Below are 17,263 nucleotides of genomic sequence, written 5' to 3'. Positions count from 1 at the left end.
GGAAAGGTCCTGCAATGTGCAAAAATTTGTTTCAGATTTTTTTTTCATTCCAGATACATAGATACATGATCTCCATTCCTGTGACATACAAAAGCTATACTCAAATCAGCAATACGGACTAATTGATTTTGGTTTCGAGACCTATAATATTTTTTTACTTTATTTATTTATTTATTTATTTATTTATTTATTTGTATGTTCTTATTATTCCGTAATATATTGATTAATTTTTTGAAGATCCTAAAATTACTCTGGTTCATTTTAAGCGAGTTAGGTTGGGTTCTACCCAAAGTTATTAAAAACGAACCATGTACAGGTCGGTGAGAACAGTGCACTAGCCACCACACCAAAGATTTCTAGGAGAACCATGAAAAAGCTTTTTAGGGTATTGCTCCCCGCTGAAGTTGCTCTATATTGGTGTGTCCGCCTCCATCGCCATAGGTGAAATGGTCGTACTAAAGTCATTGGTTTCATATTAGCAACACAAGCATACTTAATGAGCCACATCCAACGAATCACGATTATACGGGTAGACAATGAGATTGATCATATTCAACTTTTCCCCCTTAGCATAACAACAACAGTCCGAGCTTGCCGCCTCCCTGCGCCACAGCCGAGCTCGCCGGTTCCGCCAAGTCGGTTCCGCAGCAGACCATGGGAACAGGCGCGGAGCCGCAGCCGCGGGCGTGGAGACCGCCAGTGGGGCGCGGAGGTCGCGCAGGGCCGTGGCACAAGAGGCTGCGCGGGCTGGCTCCTCGTGGTGGGATGGACGCCAAGCAGTGGGGCAGAATCGGGTGGGCGGGGTCAGCTATCCGTGGTCAAGGCCGATGGAGGGGTGGTCGGCGATGTGGCCTCGGGCGAGCGGCCATCACCGGGGATGGAGATGATGCCGCTGTCGAATGCTGCTGGAGCTAGAGGAATGAGGGGAGGGAATGAGAGGGTGACGCGCGGGCCCCACATCTCACTGAGATGCAGGCCAGCGTCCTGCGTGGCGGTTAATGCCAGCGTGGCATGGTCAAACCCTTTCCACGCTGGACAAACCAGCCTCTTCCGCGACGAGGTGCTAAAACTGAACGATTTTGACAGTTAGGGTACCAACACTAGACGGTTTTGTAGTTGGGGGTTAAAATCAGACGAACACAATAGTTGAGGGGCCAAAAGGGGACTTAATCCTTTCAAATATTATATATGGAAACTACAGTTTTGAGCAAAAGTTTTTTCTATGCAAACAACAATTTCAATTGTAAAATAAAGTGCTAATATTGTTCTGCACAGTAAACTACCTGAAAAAAATGGTTGAGGCAATGGGCGCCAGATCTTGACGCCCATTGTCAGTTGTATTTTAATGGGCTCTATATGTAATGCTATTTTTTTTAAATAAAAAAACAAAAAATCATCTTCGTCTCACGTCATATGATATGAAAAAGGTATAATACTTTTCCTAAGGTAGAGGTAAAAGATTCAAAAAAAAAAAAAATTAAGACAATGGCAAGATTTGAACCTTTGATCCTATTATTAACATCCATGAGTCTTAACCACTAGGACATCAATATGTGATCACTAACATTTGCAAGTTACTATGTATATAGATGTATTCTCTGCCAGGTGAGGGTAGCCCAGCCGCCCAGGCCAACCGGACGGGCTCGTGTCCAAGCGGTGGCAGCCCAGCAAGCCTCTCTTATTCGCAAAATGCAAAACAAAACACCGCCACGGAGATTCGAACTTCAGACCTCTCACACATGAATCAGCAGCCTTAGCCACCAGACCAGAGAAGTGTTCATGTCTATGCTAGTGTTTTTCTTTATTTATCTTGGAGTCAATATTAATGAAGAATAAATATCCCGTTCTTCCATGGGGAGTCCGTGAGTCTTCGCAGTTCGCACATGCGCCGGCGGCTGCCCCCGATTGAATGTCGCCCGGCCGCCCAACAAATGCTCCTGTCGCCCCTAAGCTCCGCCTCCTTGCCTATGTGCTCCTCCTCCATGGCGAGCTCCTCCTTCTCCACTTCTTCTCTGTGCTTCTAATTGGGATCCGGGCGCAGCAGCACTCCGGTAGATCCATCCGCGACCGTCTGCCCCGACCCTGCTTGGCAGCTGGGCAGTGGGTGCTGCGAGGTGCACGGCCGCCAGCCAGTGCACACTGCCCCGAGCGTCTACACTGCTGCTCAGGTCCCAGCGCCCTTGCAGCCCCGCCCCTACTGCACACAGCTCACGGGAGTCACGGTGAGTATCGATTTCTGATTTTGATTTTATCGTATGCAATCAATAAGAATAGTATTCATATTCATTCAAGATTTGGGCAATGGGCGCCAGATTTTGGCTGAGGCGCCAAGATTTGGTCTAGAGGCGCCTGGACCCGAAAAATTTAGGATGCAATGACCTTTCTATCTAAACATGCCTAGACATTCAATGCTGTATCAAAGGGCAAGGATGTAAAATCCTCAGTCCCGGAACCCTTCCTATCCCCACTCGTGGGTAGGGTTTCCCACTCGCCGCCCTTCTCATCCCCACTCCGCACTCGCACCCCTCCCTCTCCATCCCGTCCCCCACGCCGCACTCGCCATCCTCTCCATAACCGACGAGCCCACTGTTCTGAATCTCGAGCTGACGACGTGCCCTGCTCCAACATCTGCAGCATCCTCCTTCACTACACCTTTGAACACGATGCCTCCTGCACGCAAGTTGGCAGCAAGCAGACGGCAACCAGCAGGTAAAATCATCATATTTCTTGGATCTTAGCATAGGGTTCTTGTCGGGGATTAGATAGGCTCTGCACGTAGGTGATTTAGAACTGCTGTAGTCGAAATCTGAGGGTAGCCCTGTAGGCAAGCTGGGGCGGCCGCCCCAGCTACTGGCTACCGAGCCATAGGAGAAATCTCTCCTTTTCTCCCTCAAATCCATGACGCATATCTGAAGAAGCAGAGGCAACGGCGACTTCAGGTCTGCCAAGATCCTAGCTAGCAGCATGGTTAGGAACTTGACTTACATTGTCATTAGGTTGCTGATTATGTGTTTTTAAAGTTAAAAAGCTTGGTTCCTGTTATGTGGCAAGCTATTCTTTTTATTAGTACCTTAGCAGAATGAATTCATCTATATATTAAGTCCTGGCAAGTGCTTTTCAAGTTTAGAGCCTGGTTCCAGCTCTGCAGCAAATATTTTCTAGTATTGTAGTAATGTAGTTTGATCCTCAAAGAATCAGTTGATTTTTAGACCTTTTATCAGGCTCTAATGTTTTTTTGTTACCTGGCGTGTTCTTTTACCTATGCAGTCCTTCCAGTGCGTAAAGGACTGACGTAGCTTCAAGCTGCATTTTCATTGATAGGCACCATTTCTAATAGGAAATATATCTTTGATGAGGCTATTGACATTGATCCGTTTTCCTGCATTCACAGAGTCGCCAGCCACTGAATGTGAAAGAGTAAGGGCTGAAACGATCATGAGGAACAATCGTGTGTTTCAGTCCCTTGGTATTAATGCAACAAAGGACATTTTGAACAAGACCACTGCAGCTAAGAAGGCTATGGTTCGTGAAAACTCTGGTTCATTGTATGACCCTGGAGATAGTGATGGCAGTGAAGAGGGTGTAGTTGATAAGGTATTTGTTGAACTCAAGTTCTTTGTATGACTTTGGTTCAGTATGCAAAAAAGATTAATCTTGATTTCTGTTTTCTTGTGTTATGCATATGAGGTTATGCGGGTTTCACAGAATGTGCCTTGCGACACCATCGTTGCTAATGGAGGAGCAAGAGGTTCAAAGAGAGTGCGAGCACCTGATGAACAAGGCCAAAATCAACCTCCTAGAGTGACTAGGCAGAGGACAAAGGAACTGATTCGAAGCGAGGAAGGTGTCCATGCTTCAACTACAACTATACAAGAAGATGCATTGACTATTGCCGATTGTCTTAACCAAACTGACCATGATACAGAAATGCGCAAAGAAGGCAAGAAAGCAATACTCCTTTCTCCAAGAATATGGTTTACACATTTGCATATTAAAATGATTTGCACTAGCTATTTAACAATGCCACTTATTTCCAGGTCAATCAAATCACACTGTAGATCGATGGAATAAAGGAAAAAGCATGGGCAGAGACTTGGATCGCATAAGCCGAGGCTTAAACACTAGGATTCCGGTGATCATTGCTGAAGGGAAGAAACGACCTGAGCCGCCTATGCAGGCTGCAAAGTTGGCATCAGAGGGGGGGATTATAATGAGGCAACATATACCAATCTTTACACACTGGAAGGAGTACAAGGATATCAAGAACAAGGATATTCTTCCAGGCTACATGGGCAAAATTTCTATAAGTGGATAAAGGCTATATGTTCAGTTTTTATCGGGTGTGAATGATCTATGTTTACTCCTATATATGAGTAATATTTTTCTGCCTCCAGTAGCATATGACAAGGAGCTTAACTGTTAACATTATGCTAGGACTGCCAATATATTTTTCTGCCTCAATCTTTACATGTTCTTTTATTCCGACTGATGTTGTAATGATCCGTTTAACTTACATCAGCTGTAAGCACCACCATAAAGTTTATCTGTAGTATTATCTACTTGAAATGCTTGGCATGTTTGTTTATTTTGAGTGCCACTGCCAATATATAGTAAACTGAAATGAAGCGGAAAGCAAGAAAGTATGTTCTCTATTTCTCACCACATTCTGAAAATTTAGAACCTTCTATAAACATTTTGTCCCTGCTACTTTTCTATTGACTGCCAATTTAGAACCTTGTGCTCTTGCCTGCTGTTGCATTGTGATTTTCTAAAGTTTCCTGTCAGGTTAATGTTACAATTTTTCTATCACATTATATACTTCTAACACCTATTTTCTGATGCACATGCTCTTGACATGCTGTCGACTAGAATCAATTAGCAATTGATACTGACAGCAAGCCAGTCAAAGAGGCATGTGCTGATTTGCTCAGGACTGGAACACGGCAAATGAGGTACAATTTGAAGAAGCTTTACTTCAATGGTGTACCAGCAGACAAAGTTAGAACAACATCACCATTGAAGAGTATGACTGATGATCAATGGAGAGAGCTGGTGGAGATGTGGTCAAGCCCAAAGCACAAGGCATGTTGGTCAATTGCTTTCTTAAGCCATTTATTTTTCTTGCATTGGTTTGTTGCATGTTTGAGTTTATTTCTTCGTGTTGTACACCAATTTGATTGTGTCTAAGATTTTGTAGCTATGTTATATTGGACTGTATACAGTAGGCCATCCTTACAATTATACCTGAAGTTACTTGGCTTGTTACCCTGATAATTGTGTGCTCATTAGATATTAATGAGCCTATTGGGCTGCACTCAATACAACTACAACTCATTATATTTTAGCGACAACATATAGGGTTCTGTTGCAGTTGGTCTTCCAGAATAGGGCACAATCTTTGGTTGTGATTACTTTCTGTTTTTCAAACTGTTTTAGGTTAATAACTTGTTGTGGACATAAATTTAACTACACTTAAAGAGTGTTGATGTTTGTTGAATATCTTAGCAAATCTGGTTTCAAATTCATCTAATTTTTATCTCTATAGCCATTCTTCCCTGCTTACTAAATTGTTCCTCACAGAACAAGTGTGCAAAAAATGCACTTAACCGTGAGAAAGTAAGGTTTCATCAGATGACAGGATCTCGGTGCTATATTGCGACAACCCATGCCTTGGTAAGATATGGAAACATTGTGTTACAATCATTCATCATTGAACAATTATTCTTATAATCTTACACCTACAAAATGTTTGTGAATAATTTTAGAAGCAAGAGAAATATAAAGATGAACCACCCAGTGCGATAGATCTTTTCAAGGCCCTACATTGCAGCAGCAAGACTGGGTTTAATGAGTCTGCAAAGGAAGCTATTGTAAGTACAAGCTCCATTTTGAACTATATATATATATATATATCTGAACAAATGTTACTAGTTTTAGTTGAGTCTGTAATGTGTACATGCTTCCTGTTGTTACTTGTGAGACACAGAACAACAACTTGTTCATGTGTAGCAGCAACTTCCTGTTCATGTGTAGCAGCAACTTGTACATGCTTCCTGCTGTTCCAAGGAACAATGATCAATTGTTGCATGTGTAGCAGCAACTTATTCATGCTAATCTGGCAAGATTGTACTGCATGATGTCATTGCTGTCCAGAAACTCTCTTAATAGCACATGTAAACTTGTAGACACTACCAAACCAACCTGTACTGTAATGAGTCATCATCCCAAACTGTAGTGTAATAGTTTGTAGCATAAATGATCTCACTATATTGAATCGGGAAGAGTCATCTGTGTCATGCTCAATTATGGTAAAATATTCGGTTGGAAAAATGTTTTCGTGCTTTAAATGGCCTTTAATGTGAACCTTGATTGTACATCTGTTTTACAAAGCTTGCATTCACTTATTTGAGCAACACTACTATCAATTATGACCACCTTTCTGTTGGTCTTAAATATATTAGTCAGTAATTAATTTCAGAACTGTCTTACTTATATGTTGATGTTTTTAGGCTGAAATGGAATCCATCGCTGCTGCACCTGTAGAAGACGGCCAAGTTGTAAAGACCCCTGCTGAAGTTGTTGCTCAAGTGTTGCCGAAATCAAAATTTCTTCAAAATATTGGCCTTCAGCTAGCAGCCCCCAAGAGAAGCTCCAAAGCCATTAATGATGCACGGGTTATAGAACTTGAAGCGGAAGTTGCAGCTGGAAAGCAAGACAAAGAAGAACTAAAGGATGAGATGGAGACTTTGAAGAAGAAGGTGGAGGAATCAGAAAATGAAAGACGCAGGCTGTTAGAAGAGACAGAGCAGTTGAAGAAGGCACAAGATGAGTTGAAGAAGGCACAAGACGAGACGAATGCTTTCTTTCGTCGCATGTTCAGCAAAGAGTAAGGCCATTCTGTTAACTCTGTAAGTTTGCAGATGCATATGGTTGGGCGTCTGATTTTGGAACTTGGCTACTCAGACCATATTATTTTATGCTACAAACATTTGGTAGTGCTATTATATGAGACTTGGCTGATCTAGTTCAGTTATGCTACAAACATTGGTAGTGCTGTTATTTTGAGACATGTCTGATTTGGTTCAGACCATATTAATTTCTGCTATGTATCTTGTTAGTGTTGTCTTTTTGCTATGTGAAAATGTGTTATCCGGGATTTGTAAAATTACTGATGGATGTGACCATATTTATCTATCCTTTGGAATGAGATCTGGATGATTGATGAATGTGTATGGGTTGTGATGCATCTACGGATTATATATATGAATGAGATTCTAGATGATTTGATGAATGCGTAAGGGCTTTGATTGATGAAAGTATAGATTATATATGGGCTGTTATGTAATGGATGCCGAAATGGGCTATTATGTAATGGATGTCGAAATGGGCTGTTTTATAATGGAAGTTGAAATGAGCTGATTATGTATGGATGGTGAAAAGGCTGTTTTCTCTACATGTTTAAATGGGCTAGGCCTTTTCTGGCCCACTAAATAAATAGGCTGCAATAAAATTGGCCCAGGAATTGATGTTAACTTTACTTATAAATGGGCTTTGCAAATTATAAATTTGGCTCACAATTATATTTGGTCCAATAAAAACCTGCTTAGTACATGGGCCTAACTAGGCCTTAAGATATTTAGTGATGACTTTTTAATCGGGTCGTCATAAAAAATTATGATGAAAAAATATGCAGTCATCATAGAACAAGGTTTACCACGCATGATCTATGACAAATGGTTTATCGTCATGCAGTCGTCATAAATACATCTGCTATGACAAAAATACTAGAAATAATGATGATAACAGGTCATCATAGATCCTAAGATTTCTTGTAGTGACGATTGGGACTTCTGCAATGGAAACCTCGACCAGCTCACTATAGAAGAACGCTAGTACTACATAAGGATTACTAACAGGGGCAGTGGTCCTTCAGTAGGTTACATCTATGGCGACCATTCTTTCGGTATTGTGAGGCACGAGAGAGTGCACTCATACGGGCATTGACCTTCATCGATACAAGCGGATACATAATTTGTGACAACAATTACCATTTATGGTTACAGAGGCATGTTAGTGTGCGTGGCCCAATCGATCCCGGTAGTGATTTCGATAGTAATTAATGTTTATTTAGCTAGGTTTTCAAGGTCGTAGTTTAATTGGGTTCTAATTTTAATTTGTACGACTTTGTGTGTTTAATTATTATCATGCATGTAATTCGTGTAATATTTATTGGGCAACTAGAAATATACATTCTGGTGTCGTATTGGTCTCAAAATTATTCCTAGGCTTGCACGTGACACAGGTGAAGGAAACACCAAGTTTGGGATTTTCTGGAGATGGTTTGCTACTTTCTGAGGTTTAATTGAATTTCCACGCGACGACACTGATCAATTATAGGTTGAACTGAGTCTACCCACGAAAAGATCTGGAATGGTGCCAAACTTTTACACAGGCTCTAATGTGCATTAGGGATAAGAATTTTGTGGAGGTCGATGAGAAAATGTATTGGGTCCAAGATGTAATTCACCCTCTTTTGTCACATTCAGCACAGAGAAAAATATATTAATAAAAAAAATGATAAAAAAAACCTCATATCTTGTTTGGGGATTTAATTTGGGTATACATGCTTTCCAAAAAAAATCAAGCCATTTTCACATAGGCAGAGTATACATTCTTCATAGAGGTACATGAGCCCATTCATCGAACCATGACTATACACATAGATTATCAAGGTTTCTATGGTTCATACGCATTCCGGTGTCGTATTGGTCTCAAACTTTTTCTTAGGCTTGCACGTGCCATGTGTGAAGGAAACACTTAGTTTGGGATTTTTTGGAGATGGTTTGCTACTTTCTAAGGTTTAATTGAATTTTCACGTGACGACACCGTTTAATTATAGGTTGAACTGAGTCTACCCACGAAAAGATCCGGAATGGTGCCAAACTTTTACATAGGCTCTAATGTGCCCTAGGAATAAGAATTTTGTGGAGGTCGATGAAAAAATCTATTGGGTCCAAGATGAAATTCACCCCTTTTGTCTCATTTAGTACACAGAAAAATATAATAAATAAAAAAACTGATCAGAAAAACCTAAGATCCTGTGTGGGGTCTTAATTTGGGTGTACATGCTTGCCAAAAAAATTTCTAAGCCATGTTGACATAGGAATACACATGCTTCTATTTATTCAGTATATAAAAGAATTTTTTTAATATATATAAACATCACTGTCGGTTTCAAAAAACCGACAGTGATGAGACGAAACCGACAGTGATGCTGGTTATCACTGTAGGTTTATTTTGAAAACCGGCAGTGATATATAAAAAATTAAAAAAATTGTACCAGCCCTCGGGTTCGAGCTCGGGTCTCGGGCTACAGAGTTCTGAGACTTAACTGTTGCGCTAGTATAGGATGTGTGCCAAGGCTAATTTATTTTTTCTTTTTGACCTTTAGACTGCTTAATAAATTATAAAATTAAACCAAAAATATTGGACCGCCTGGGATTCAAACACGGGTCTCGGGAGTTAAGTTGCAGGGTCTTAACCGTTGAGCCAGTCAGAGGTATTCGAAAGAAATGGAAAAGTTATCCTACTTAACCCCTAACTGCTACACCCACATTCATGCTGGTTTGAGGATTGGCCCGACAATGATGTTTCCTCATCACTGTCGGTTTAGACTTACAACTGGCAGTGATAAATCATTTTCCAAAGTGATTTAATAATTTATAAAATTGAACCAAAAAATTTGGGCCGCCTAAGATTCAAACACGGGTCTCGGGGGCTAAGCTATGGGGTCTTAATTGTTGAGCCAGTCGGAGGAATTTGAAAGGAAGGGAAAAGTTATCCTACTTAACCCCTAACTGCTACACTCCCATCACTGCCGGTTTGAGGAATGGCCCGACAATGATGTTTCCTCATCACTGTCGGTTTATGATTAAACCGGTAGTGATGAACTAACATTGGTATATAGCAAGGCGCGGGTTGAAATTTTCCAAATTCATTTCAACCCCGCGCCGCCGGAGCACTACCCCGCGCTGTCGGGCACCACCATTCCCCCGCGCACCCGTCCACCGCCCCCTGTGTCACCGTTCCTAGCGCCACACTCCTCTTCTTCGACGTCGACGCCCATGGACCGCCCCACGCCGGAGCACCGAGCCGTCCGTGCCCTCATTCCTCGTCCACGACGCTGGCCATGCCCCTCCTCCTCTAAGCCTACGCTCCCACCGCCGAGGCCTTCAGGAGCACGCGGACAGCTGCTTTCCCAGCCCCCACAGTGAGTGCATGGCTCACTACCCGCTATGTGTTTGATGAATTGCCCCACGGTTTGGAGTTTTCGTAGCTCAACCTAGCTTCCCACAACGGTTGGCAGCCGTCAACCTTATCTCTCTCTCAGTGATTGCTCAAGCTCGAGTTAAATTTGTTAATGAAAATGGTTATACTGAGCACATCTCCATTGTTGAAATATGTTTGTTATATAAATCTAAGCACATGTCCATGCCAATGATGATTGATTATATTCTGAGGATTTCTCTATACCTAGCACATGTCTATGCTTATGATGGTTGTTTTTAATCTGAGCATTGATCCATTACCAATGGTGTCTTCTTACTTCTTAGCACTGTCCATTCCTTTGATTTCAGTGCCGATGATAACTATATTTAATCTGAGTGTCTTCTCTCGTCTATGATGGCACTTAGACTAAGGTTATGATGACTTAATATATTAATTGGACTGAGGCTATGGTCATGTGCAATGATGATATAATCATAAGTTGTAGTAATTATTACTGAGGCTATAGACATGTGCGCTATGGTCATGTGTTATTATCTTTTTGGTTATTTTTTAAGCTTCCTTTTATAAATTATTTTGTTCCCCTCTATTTTTGAATCTGCAGCAAAGGCTTTAAGCCTACTTGTACAAAGAACTGCATTTGGGAAGCTAAGCTCAACCTATACATTGCTTAACAACGTACATTAGTAAAAAAGGTCTACATCTAGAAATGATGTTGTTGAATTTCATTTGTAGGAAAAATAATCGCTATAGGCAGAGTGTCAATTGATTTTGATAGAATGTATAGCATGCTTAAAAAAAGGCATCTATAGATGATTGTTCCAGAAAAAAAAGTTTAAAACAACTTTTAAAATTGGTCTATATTAACAGACTAACGTAATGAAACCATGGTGGAAGGCTGTAGACCTATATCAGGAACATTGCCAATATAGTTGTCACATTTGTATTTTGTATCCTTTGTTTGTCTATGCAATGGTTGTGTACAACAACAACAACAACAAAGCCTATAAGTCCCAAACAAGTTGGGTAGGCTAGAGTTGAAACCCAGCAGAAGCAATCAATGTTTAGGCACGTGAATAGCTGTTTTCCAAACACTCCTATCTATGCAATGGTTGTGTATTATTCATAAATATATTAAATTTTATAAGAATACATCGTGTTTGAATGACAACCTAATTTACTTAAATGTATAGGCAACCATGGCATGGTATGTTGTGCATATTGGTTACATGCCTGAGATTTATCGAACCTGGAAAGATTGCTATGCTCAAGTCAATCGCTATCCAGGTAATTTGCACAAAAAATACAACACAGAAGCTGAAGCTTTGAGGGCCCACTATAGTCATCTGGCCCACCTTGCAAACCATAGGCAACCGGCCTACTATGGTCCAATGAATGCAAAACCATGGCCATCCGCTGGCACTAGAGATTGAAGAGAAGCCACCCGCCGGAGATGTGAAGATTAGGAGAATTGCTCCTTGGTCTTGGAAAGATGTCATGCTTTTATTTATGGCTATGGTCATTGCTTTTCTTATTTGGAAGTTGATGTAGGCTTAGTTTCGTAGAGCAGTAGGTGAACTTTGTTGTATGTGGTAAATCAAACAATGAATTTGTTCTAGGTGAACATACGCTATTATTTGACTTTGTTGTATGTGGACTTATTATTAAACTTTGCATTAAACATATTATATATATATATATATATATATATATATATATATATATATAATATGAACATATGCTATTAGTAGTTGTCCACAGCCAAAACTAACCATGATTGTGTCACAGCCATGACTCGTCGTCGCATGTTACCCCATCGCCGAAGAACAGATCGGCAACAAGAAGTGGCTGATATCGCTGGGACGGCAGAGCTGCATGATCCGACAAACGATGACGGTGTCAATCAGGATGGTGAAAATGAGCATCCATCCAACAATTGGCAACAAGAAGCATCCATGGCTCGAGCTGGGTCAAAATGACCAAGATGGCTAGGTAACTTTGGTATTATGTGACTATGTAGCCACACACGCTAATCAATTGAGAGGGTCATAGCTTACTTGGTGTCTCCAGCAAGAGCCTCCGCCAGCCGAGGAGCCAGAGGGTTCGGGTAGTAGGAAGGCCAGATCCAAGCGAGGCATGTCAAAGATTCTAGTTGGTAAGAATGCACACTGGCACATCACTGAGTTTGATGAATTCAAGGATCCACTCTCACCGCCTATAGCTTTGACCAAATACAAGACTATCCTCAGGTTACTTGTAAGGGACTTCATCCCGATTAGGTACAGGAAGTGGAATGGGAAAGATAATGACCTATGGAGGGTTCCTGAAAGTGAGAAAGATTACATATGGGATATCAAGATCCTAAATTATTTCACTTTCCTAATGGAGTATGACAAGGAGGTAGTCAAGAAAAAAGCAAAAGAAATCATGGGGACATGCTTCAAGAATTTCAAGGGGACATTGTACAATAATTTTGTCCTCCAAAATAAAGAGCTAGATTTCGATGGTGGACAGTTTAGCAAGCTGAAGGACTTCTGGCAGGATTTTAAGGAATATAGGTTATCCGAGGAGTACTTAGAACTGAGCAGGAAGAATAAGGAGAACTCGCAGAAAGCGACGAATCCTCATCATCTCGGCTCTCGTGGCTACACCAAAAACATGCCAGAATTTGAAGCATAACTTGAAAAGATGGATCGCCTTGCTGAGGAAGGCGTTCAGGTTGAGACCGCCCATTGGGAGCCAAGATCGGTATTATACTATATGGGGAGGAATATACACCACGCCGAAGACGGGAGCTTTAGCTCCACAAATCCACCCATGAGCGAACTCATCCAGAGGATCTCCTAGGTAACTGAGGAGGTGAGACAAAGGACTCGCACTTCTAATAGGGAGAAAGACATGCTCACCCAAGCACTCAGAACCAAGAAGCACCCTGGTCACACTAGAGGAACCGGTGTTGTTCCTTGGAAACTAGCATTCCCCGAAGAATCTCACACTTACTGGAGCCGCTTGAGGGGTAGAGCGGATCAGGAGGCAGAGTGTTTGAGGCGACTAAAAGAGATGGAAGACAGAATGGACGCACCGATTGAGGCGACTGTTGAAGCATGAGTCCAGCAAATTTTGTTGTCCAAGGGGTTAGGAGTACCACAAAACCCTACCTCTACTACCTTTAGCCCACAGTTTAGGGGTCGCAACAGCTGCGGATTGACCCCGCTTGATGAAGAAGATGCGAATGTGCCTCATCCGGTGGATAGCATCACTGAACCTATCAATGTCAAGTTGTACATCCATCAGGAATGGACAAAGAACAAGGTGGCGCTCGGCCAGGCCTAGCCTGTGGGAGACGGGACCATTAATGGCCGCCCAATTCCACAGGGGTATGCTCGCATCACCATTGATAGAATACTTGATAAGAAGTATAACAAGATACACATTGGGTACCCCACAGTGGAAGACAGGCCAAAACTTGGTCATAACAAGGGCTCTCAAGTGGTCTGGCGCAAGAGCTTCATTAAGCTTGACCACCAATTGTCCTCTGATGATGAGGACGACTGCGAGTCTTCACCCACCCGCGATGATCACTCACCATCTCCCAATAGAGATCACTCCCCTCCTCATCCCTTGCCATCACCCTCGAGAAGATAGAGGTCTCCTTCTATTCCTCCTTGTCCGACTCCATCTTCATTAGCCCCAAGAAAAGAGAAGACTCCTCCTCCTCCTCCTCCATCTTCATTAGCCCTGGGAAAATAGAATTCTCGTCGTCATCCTCCTCCTCCTCCTCCACCTCAGCCCAAAACAAGATCAAAGGCATCCTCGCAGTTGCGGAAAAGGTCCTTGGATTTGGTTGCTAATGCTCCCAAAGTGGACCAACAAAAAAGAAAAAGGTCATTCAGTGGCAGCGTTACAAACTTGATAGAAGGAAAATTTACAGCACACATCTCGAAGGAAGACTATGTTCGTTTCTTCAATCTCTGTGCCTCACTGCCTCCATGTTTGTTGAAGTCCGAATTCGAAAGGCAAACACAGAATCGGTACACTACAATAAGAGCCGATGAAATACACAATGAAGATTTAAGGAAGATACAGAAGTACGTTGAAGATAACCCCAAATTAACCATGGAAGAGGCCACGAACATCTATTATGATGTACAAGGGACGGGAACACCGACAATGAAGTATGAAAGGGGCAATCTTTTGGTTTCCGATGACGAGTATAAAAATTTGACAACATATATGCGCCAGTTGCATGAATATTACATGGCTCAAGAAACAGAGATGGAGGACTTTGGTTTTGAGGTTATTATTCGTTCGCCACATGTTTTTCATTATCCTAAAGAAGAGAAGTTCGATGTCGAGTGGGAGTGCTTGTTCCAGCTATACCAGAAATGCTCTCTCGATTCACAAATGTTGACGCTGTGGACTATGTAAGTACCCTACACGCACGATATTATAATTAACTATCTCGAGACACAAATTGTTAACTTTTTACCAATTCCCATGATTTTTTGTAGGTGTATAGCAAAATTTTGCATACTAAAAGTAAATGGGATAACATAAGCTTCTTGGACCCCTTGTGAGTCAATGAGAAGACATGTTTAGGCCTCCATGGATGTGATGTGGAAGACTTGAAAGAGAGATTGATTGCTATTTTCAATGAATTCAAGATGAAGAACAAAACCCGCATACTTCTAGCCTACAACTACGAGTATGTGTTTTTGGCTTTTAATTTTATGCTTCTTTTTTCGTTAAGATTACTCGATAATTAGGATTCTGTGATTGCAGCAATCATTTCGTCTTCATTTGTGTCAATCTTGCTAAAAATCTGATCGAGGTGTGGGACTCGAAGAAAAAACCATTTCATCATCTGGATGCACCGGTGGCAGTGCTGAATTAGTAAGCGATCTTAATAACATATTAGTTTCTAGTCACACATATTGCTTTCTAATGTTTCTCCTTTTAATGTTGCACAGTGTCCGAAGAAGACATATCAGTGGGACGTAGGTCCCATTCAAGGTTGTCGAAATGGAGGAGAAGTACATATCACAGCCGGCGGGAAACAATGAATGCGGGTTTTATGTAATGTGGGCAATGCTTCGCTACATCGGCGGAAAATCAGAAGAAGCAAATAAATTGGTGTGTATAATTGCCATTTCATTTATGTCTGTTAATAATTCAACAAAATGATTTACTGATTGCTCTTTGGATATCATCCTTTTTGAACGACAGCGCAAGAAATATAACCACGAAAGACTATTAGACATAGAGATCGTCGCACTGCAATCTGCGCTGGCAAAATTATCTTAGCCGAGGTATTAGAAAAAGATGAAGTATTTTCCATTGCATAATCCGTGAAGTTCAAGGACTAGTATGGCCCAGAGCGGCTCACTAGATTATTATAAGAAATTCGAGAAGCATGCTTCATCTTATCGAATAATTTCTTTTTTATTTTGAGGGATCGAGATCTTGATAAGAATATTTGAACTGTAACCGTAATATTTGTAATGTTTAATATTGATGGACCTGTCGTCTATGTAGCGTATATAAAGCAAAACCCGATTCCACGAAAAAATATAAATTAAAATAAGTTATAAAACAATAAAATGTGAATGGGCCATCACGGTCAGTGAGCAACAAACCGGTAGTGTGTTGTCGTAACCATCACTGCCGGTTAGAAACAAACCGGCAGTGATGGCCAAGATGGCACTGTCAGCTTGAGCCACAAACCGGCAGCGTTAGCTTAGCCATCACTGCCGGTTCTTGTCACAAACCGGCAGTGATGGTTACGACAACACTGTAGGTTAAAATACAAACTGACAGTGTTGGTGGAACTGAACTCTGTTGGGTGGTCTCATGAACCGGCAGTGTTGGTGGAACTGAACTCTACCGGTTGTGTAAAGAACCGACAGTGAAGTTGAAGAACACTGCCGGTTTGTAGGAACCGACAGTGATAGCTGACCCTCATTACTGCCGGTATGGTTGTGCCGGTTCAAAATCCGACAGTGATAGGGTGTTTTGAACCGGCAGTGAATTGTTATTCTGACGTAGTGCCATAGCCATCAAACTTATTTCATCAGTTTCGGATCTCGCTCCTTGTGTATACTATAGTAAGGAGTCAAAAAAAATTACAGACGTGCTAAATGGAGCCTTATATTGTTAATAAAAAAACTATATTGAATTGGACCACCATAGTTCAAAATCCTTGCTACGCCACTGCATCGAAGGGCAAGAACCTAGTTCTCATGAATAAATATATTGTTATATTACTAGCTGAGCTTTGTGTGTGTATAATTTTCAAGTACTTAGACAATTTACTTTATTAATGTATAAAATCTTATTAAAAGAAGTATTGGTTTTAAACCTTGTGTAAATGAAACCTTGTATAAAATCTTATTAGAAGAACTATTAGAAGAAGTATTAGTTTTAAACCCTAGCGCCGGCATGCTAGGGTTTCATCGAAGCTCCGCGGCCGTAGGGCACCCATGGCAGCCACCTTCTTCCCCTCCCTCTCCTTCCATGGCGAGCTCTGGCCATGGAGGTCCCCCGCCCGACTTGGCCCGGGTGCCTCCACCACCACCAAGGCCCCTAAACCGCCCTGCCACCGTGCCACCGCCTAGCCGGCTTTTCTCTCCCCCGAACTCCCTTCTATGACTCTCGGAGTTGGGGAAGAAGAGAGAGAGAGAGTTGGAGAGGGAGGGCGCTGAACTTATCCGACGTCGGCAAAGTCTCGCCGGAACCCTAGCCGCGGGCACGGGCACTGATCGAGTGTGGGCTTGGGCACGGTTGGGCGCGTGGACGCGGGTGACGGATAGTTATGCTGGTTACCAGTCGCCACCAAAGGAGTAAAACTGATATATTAATATTTTATTCAAAAACATAGCGCTAATTATTTGAACAACACAACCAATGTAAACAGAAGGTTTCGATGCAATACATTCGTAACACATGTCATCATACTGGATACTGGTTACTTATAAAC

At 41.9% G+C, this 17,263-nt stretch overlaps 2 protein-coding genes across 2 annotated transcripts; both read left to right on the top strand.

The window, feature by feature from the left end:
* Positions 1–2,461: 2,461 nt before the first annotated feature.
* Positions 2,462–5,492, top strand: LOC136535433 (uncharacterized). Its single transcript, XM_066527697.1, has 4 exons — positions 2,462–2,709; positions 3,392–3,594; positions 3,688–3,940; positions 4,038–5,492. The coding sequence occupies exons 1-4, from the start codon at positions 2,664–2,666 to the stop codon at positions 4,313–4,315; spliced, it is 780 nt and encodes a 259-aa protein (XP_066383794.1). The 5' UTR covers positions 2,462–2,663; the 3' UTR covers positions 4,316–5,492.
* Positions 4,948–7,164, top strand: LOC136535431 (uncharacterized). Its single transcript, XM_066527695.1, has 4 exons — positions 4,948–5,086; positions 5,546–5,673; positions 5,766–5,870; positions 6,510–7,164. Exons 1-4 carry the CDS (start codon positions 4,948–4,950, stop codon positions 6,888–6,890), a joined length of 753 nt encoding a protein of 250 aa, XP_066383792.1. The 3' UTR covers positions 6,891–7,164.
* The last annotated feature ends 10,099 nt before the right edge of the window (positions 7,165–17,263 follow it).

Source organism: Miscanthus floridulus, unplaced genomic scaffold (assembly GCF_019320115.1).
Source record: "Miscanthus floridulus cultivar M001 unplaced genomic scaffold, ASM1932011v1 os_2801_1_2, whole genome shotgun sequence".
Lineage (NCBI taxonomy): Eukaryota > Viridiplantae > Streptophyta > Magnoliopsida > Poales > Poaceae > Miscanthus > Miscanthus floridulus.
Note: the sequence above shows the minus strand (reverse complement) of the source record. Positions and strands in the feature narration are given on the sequence as shown.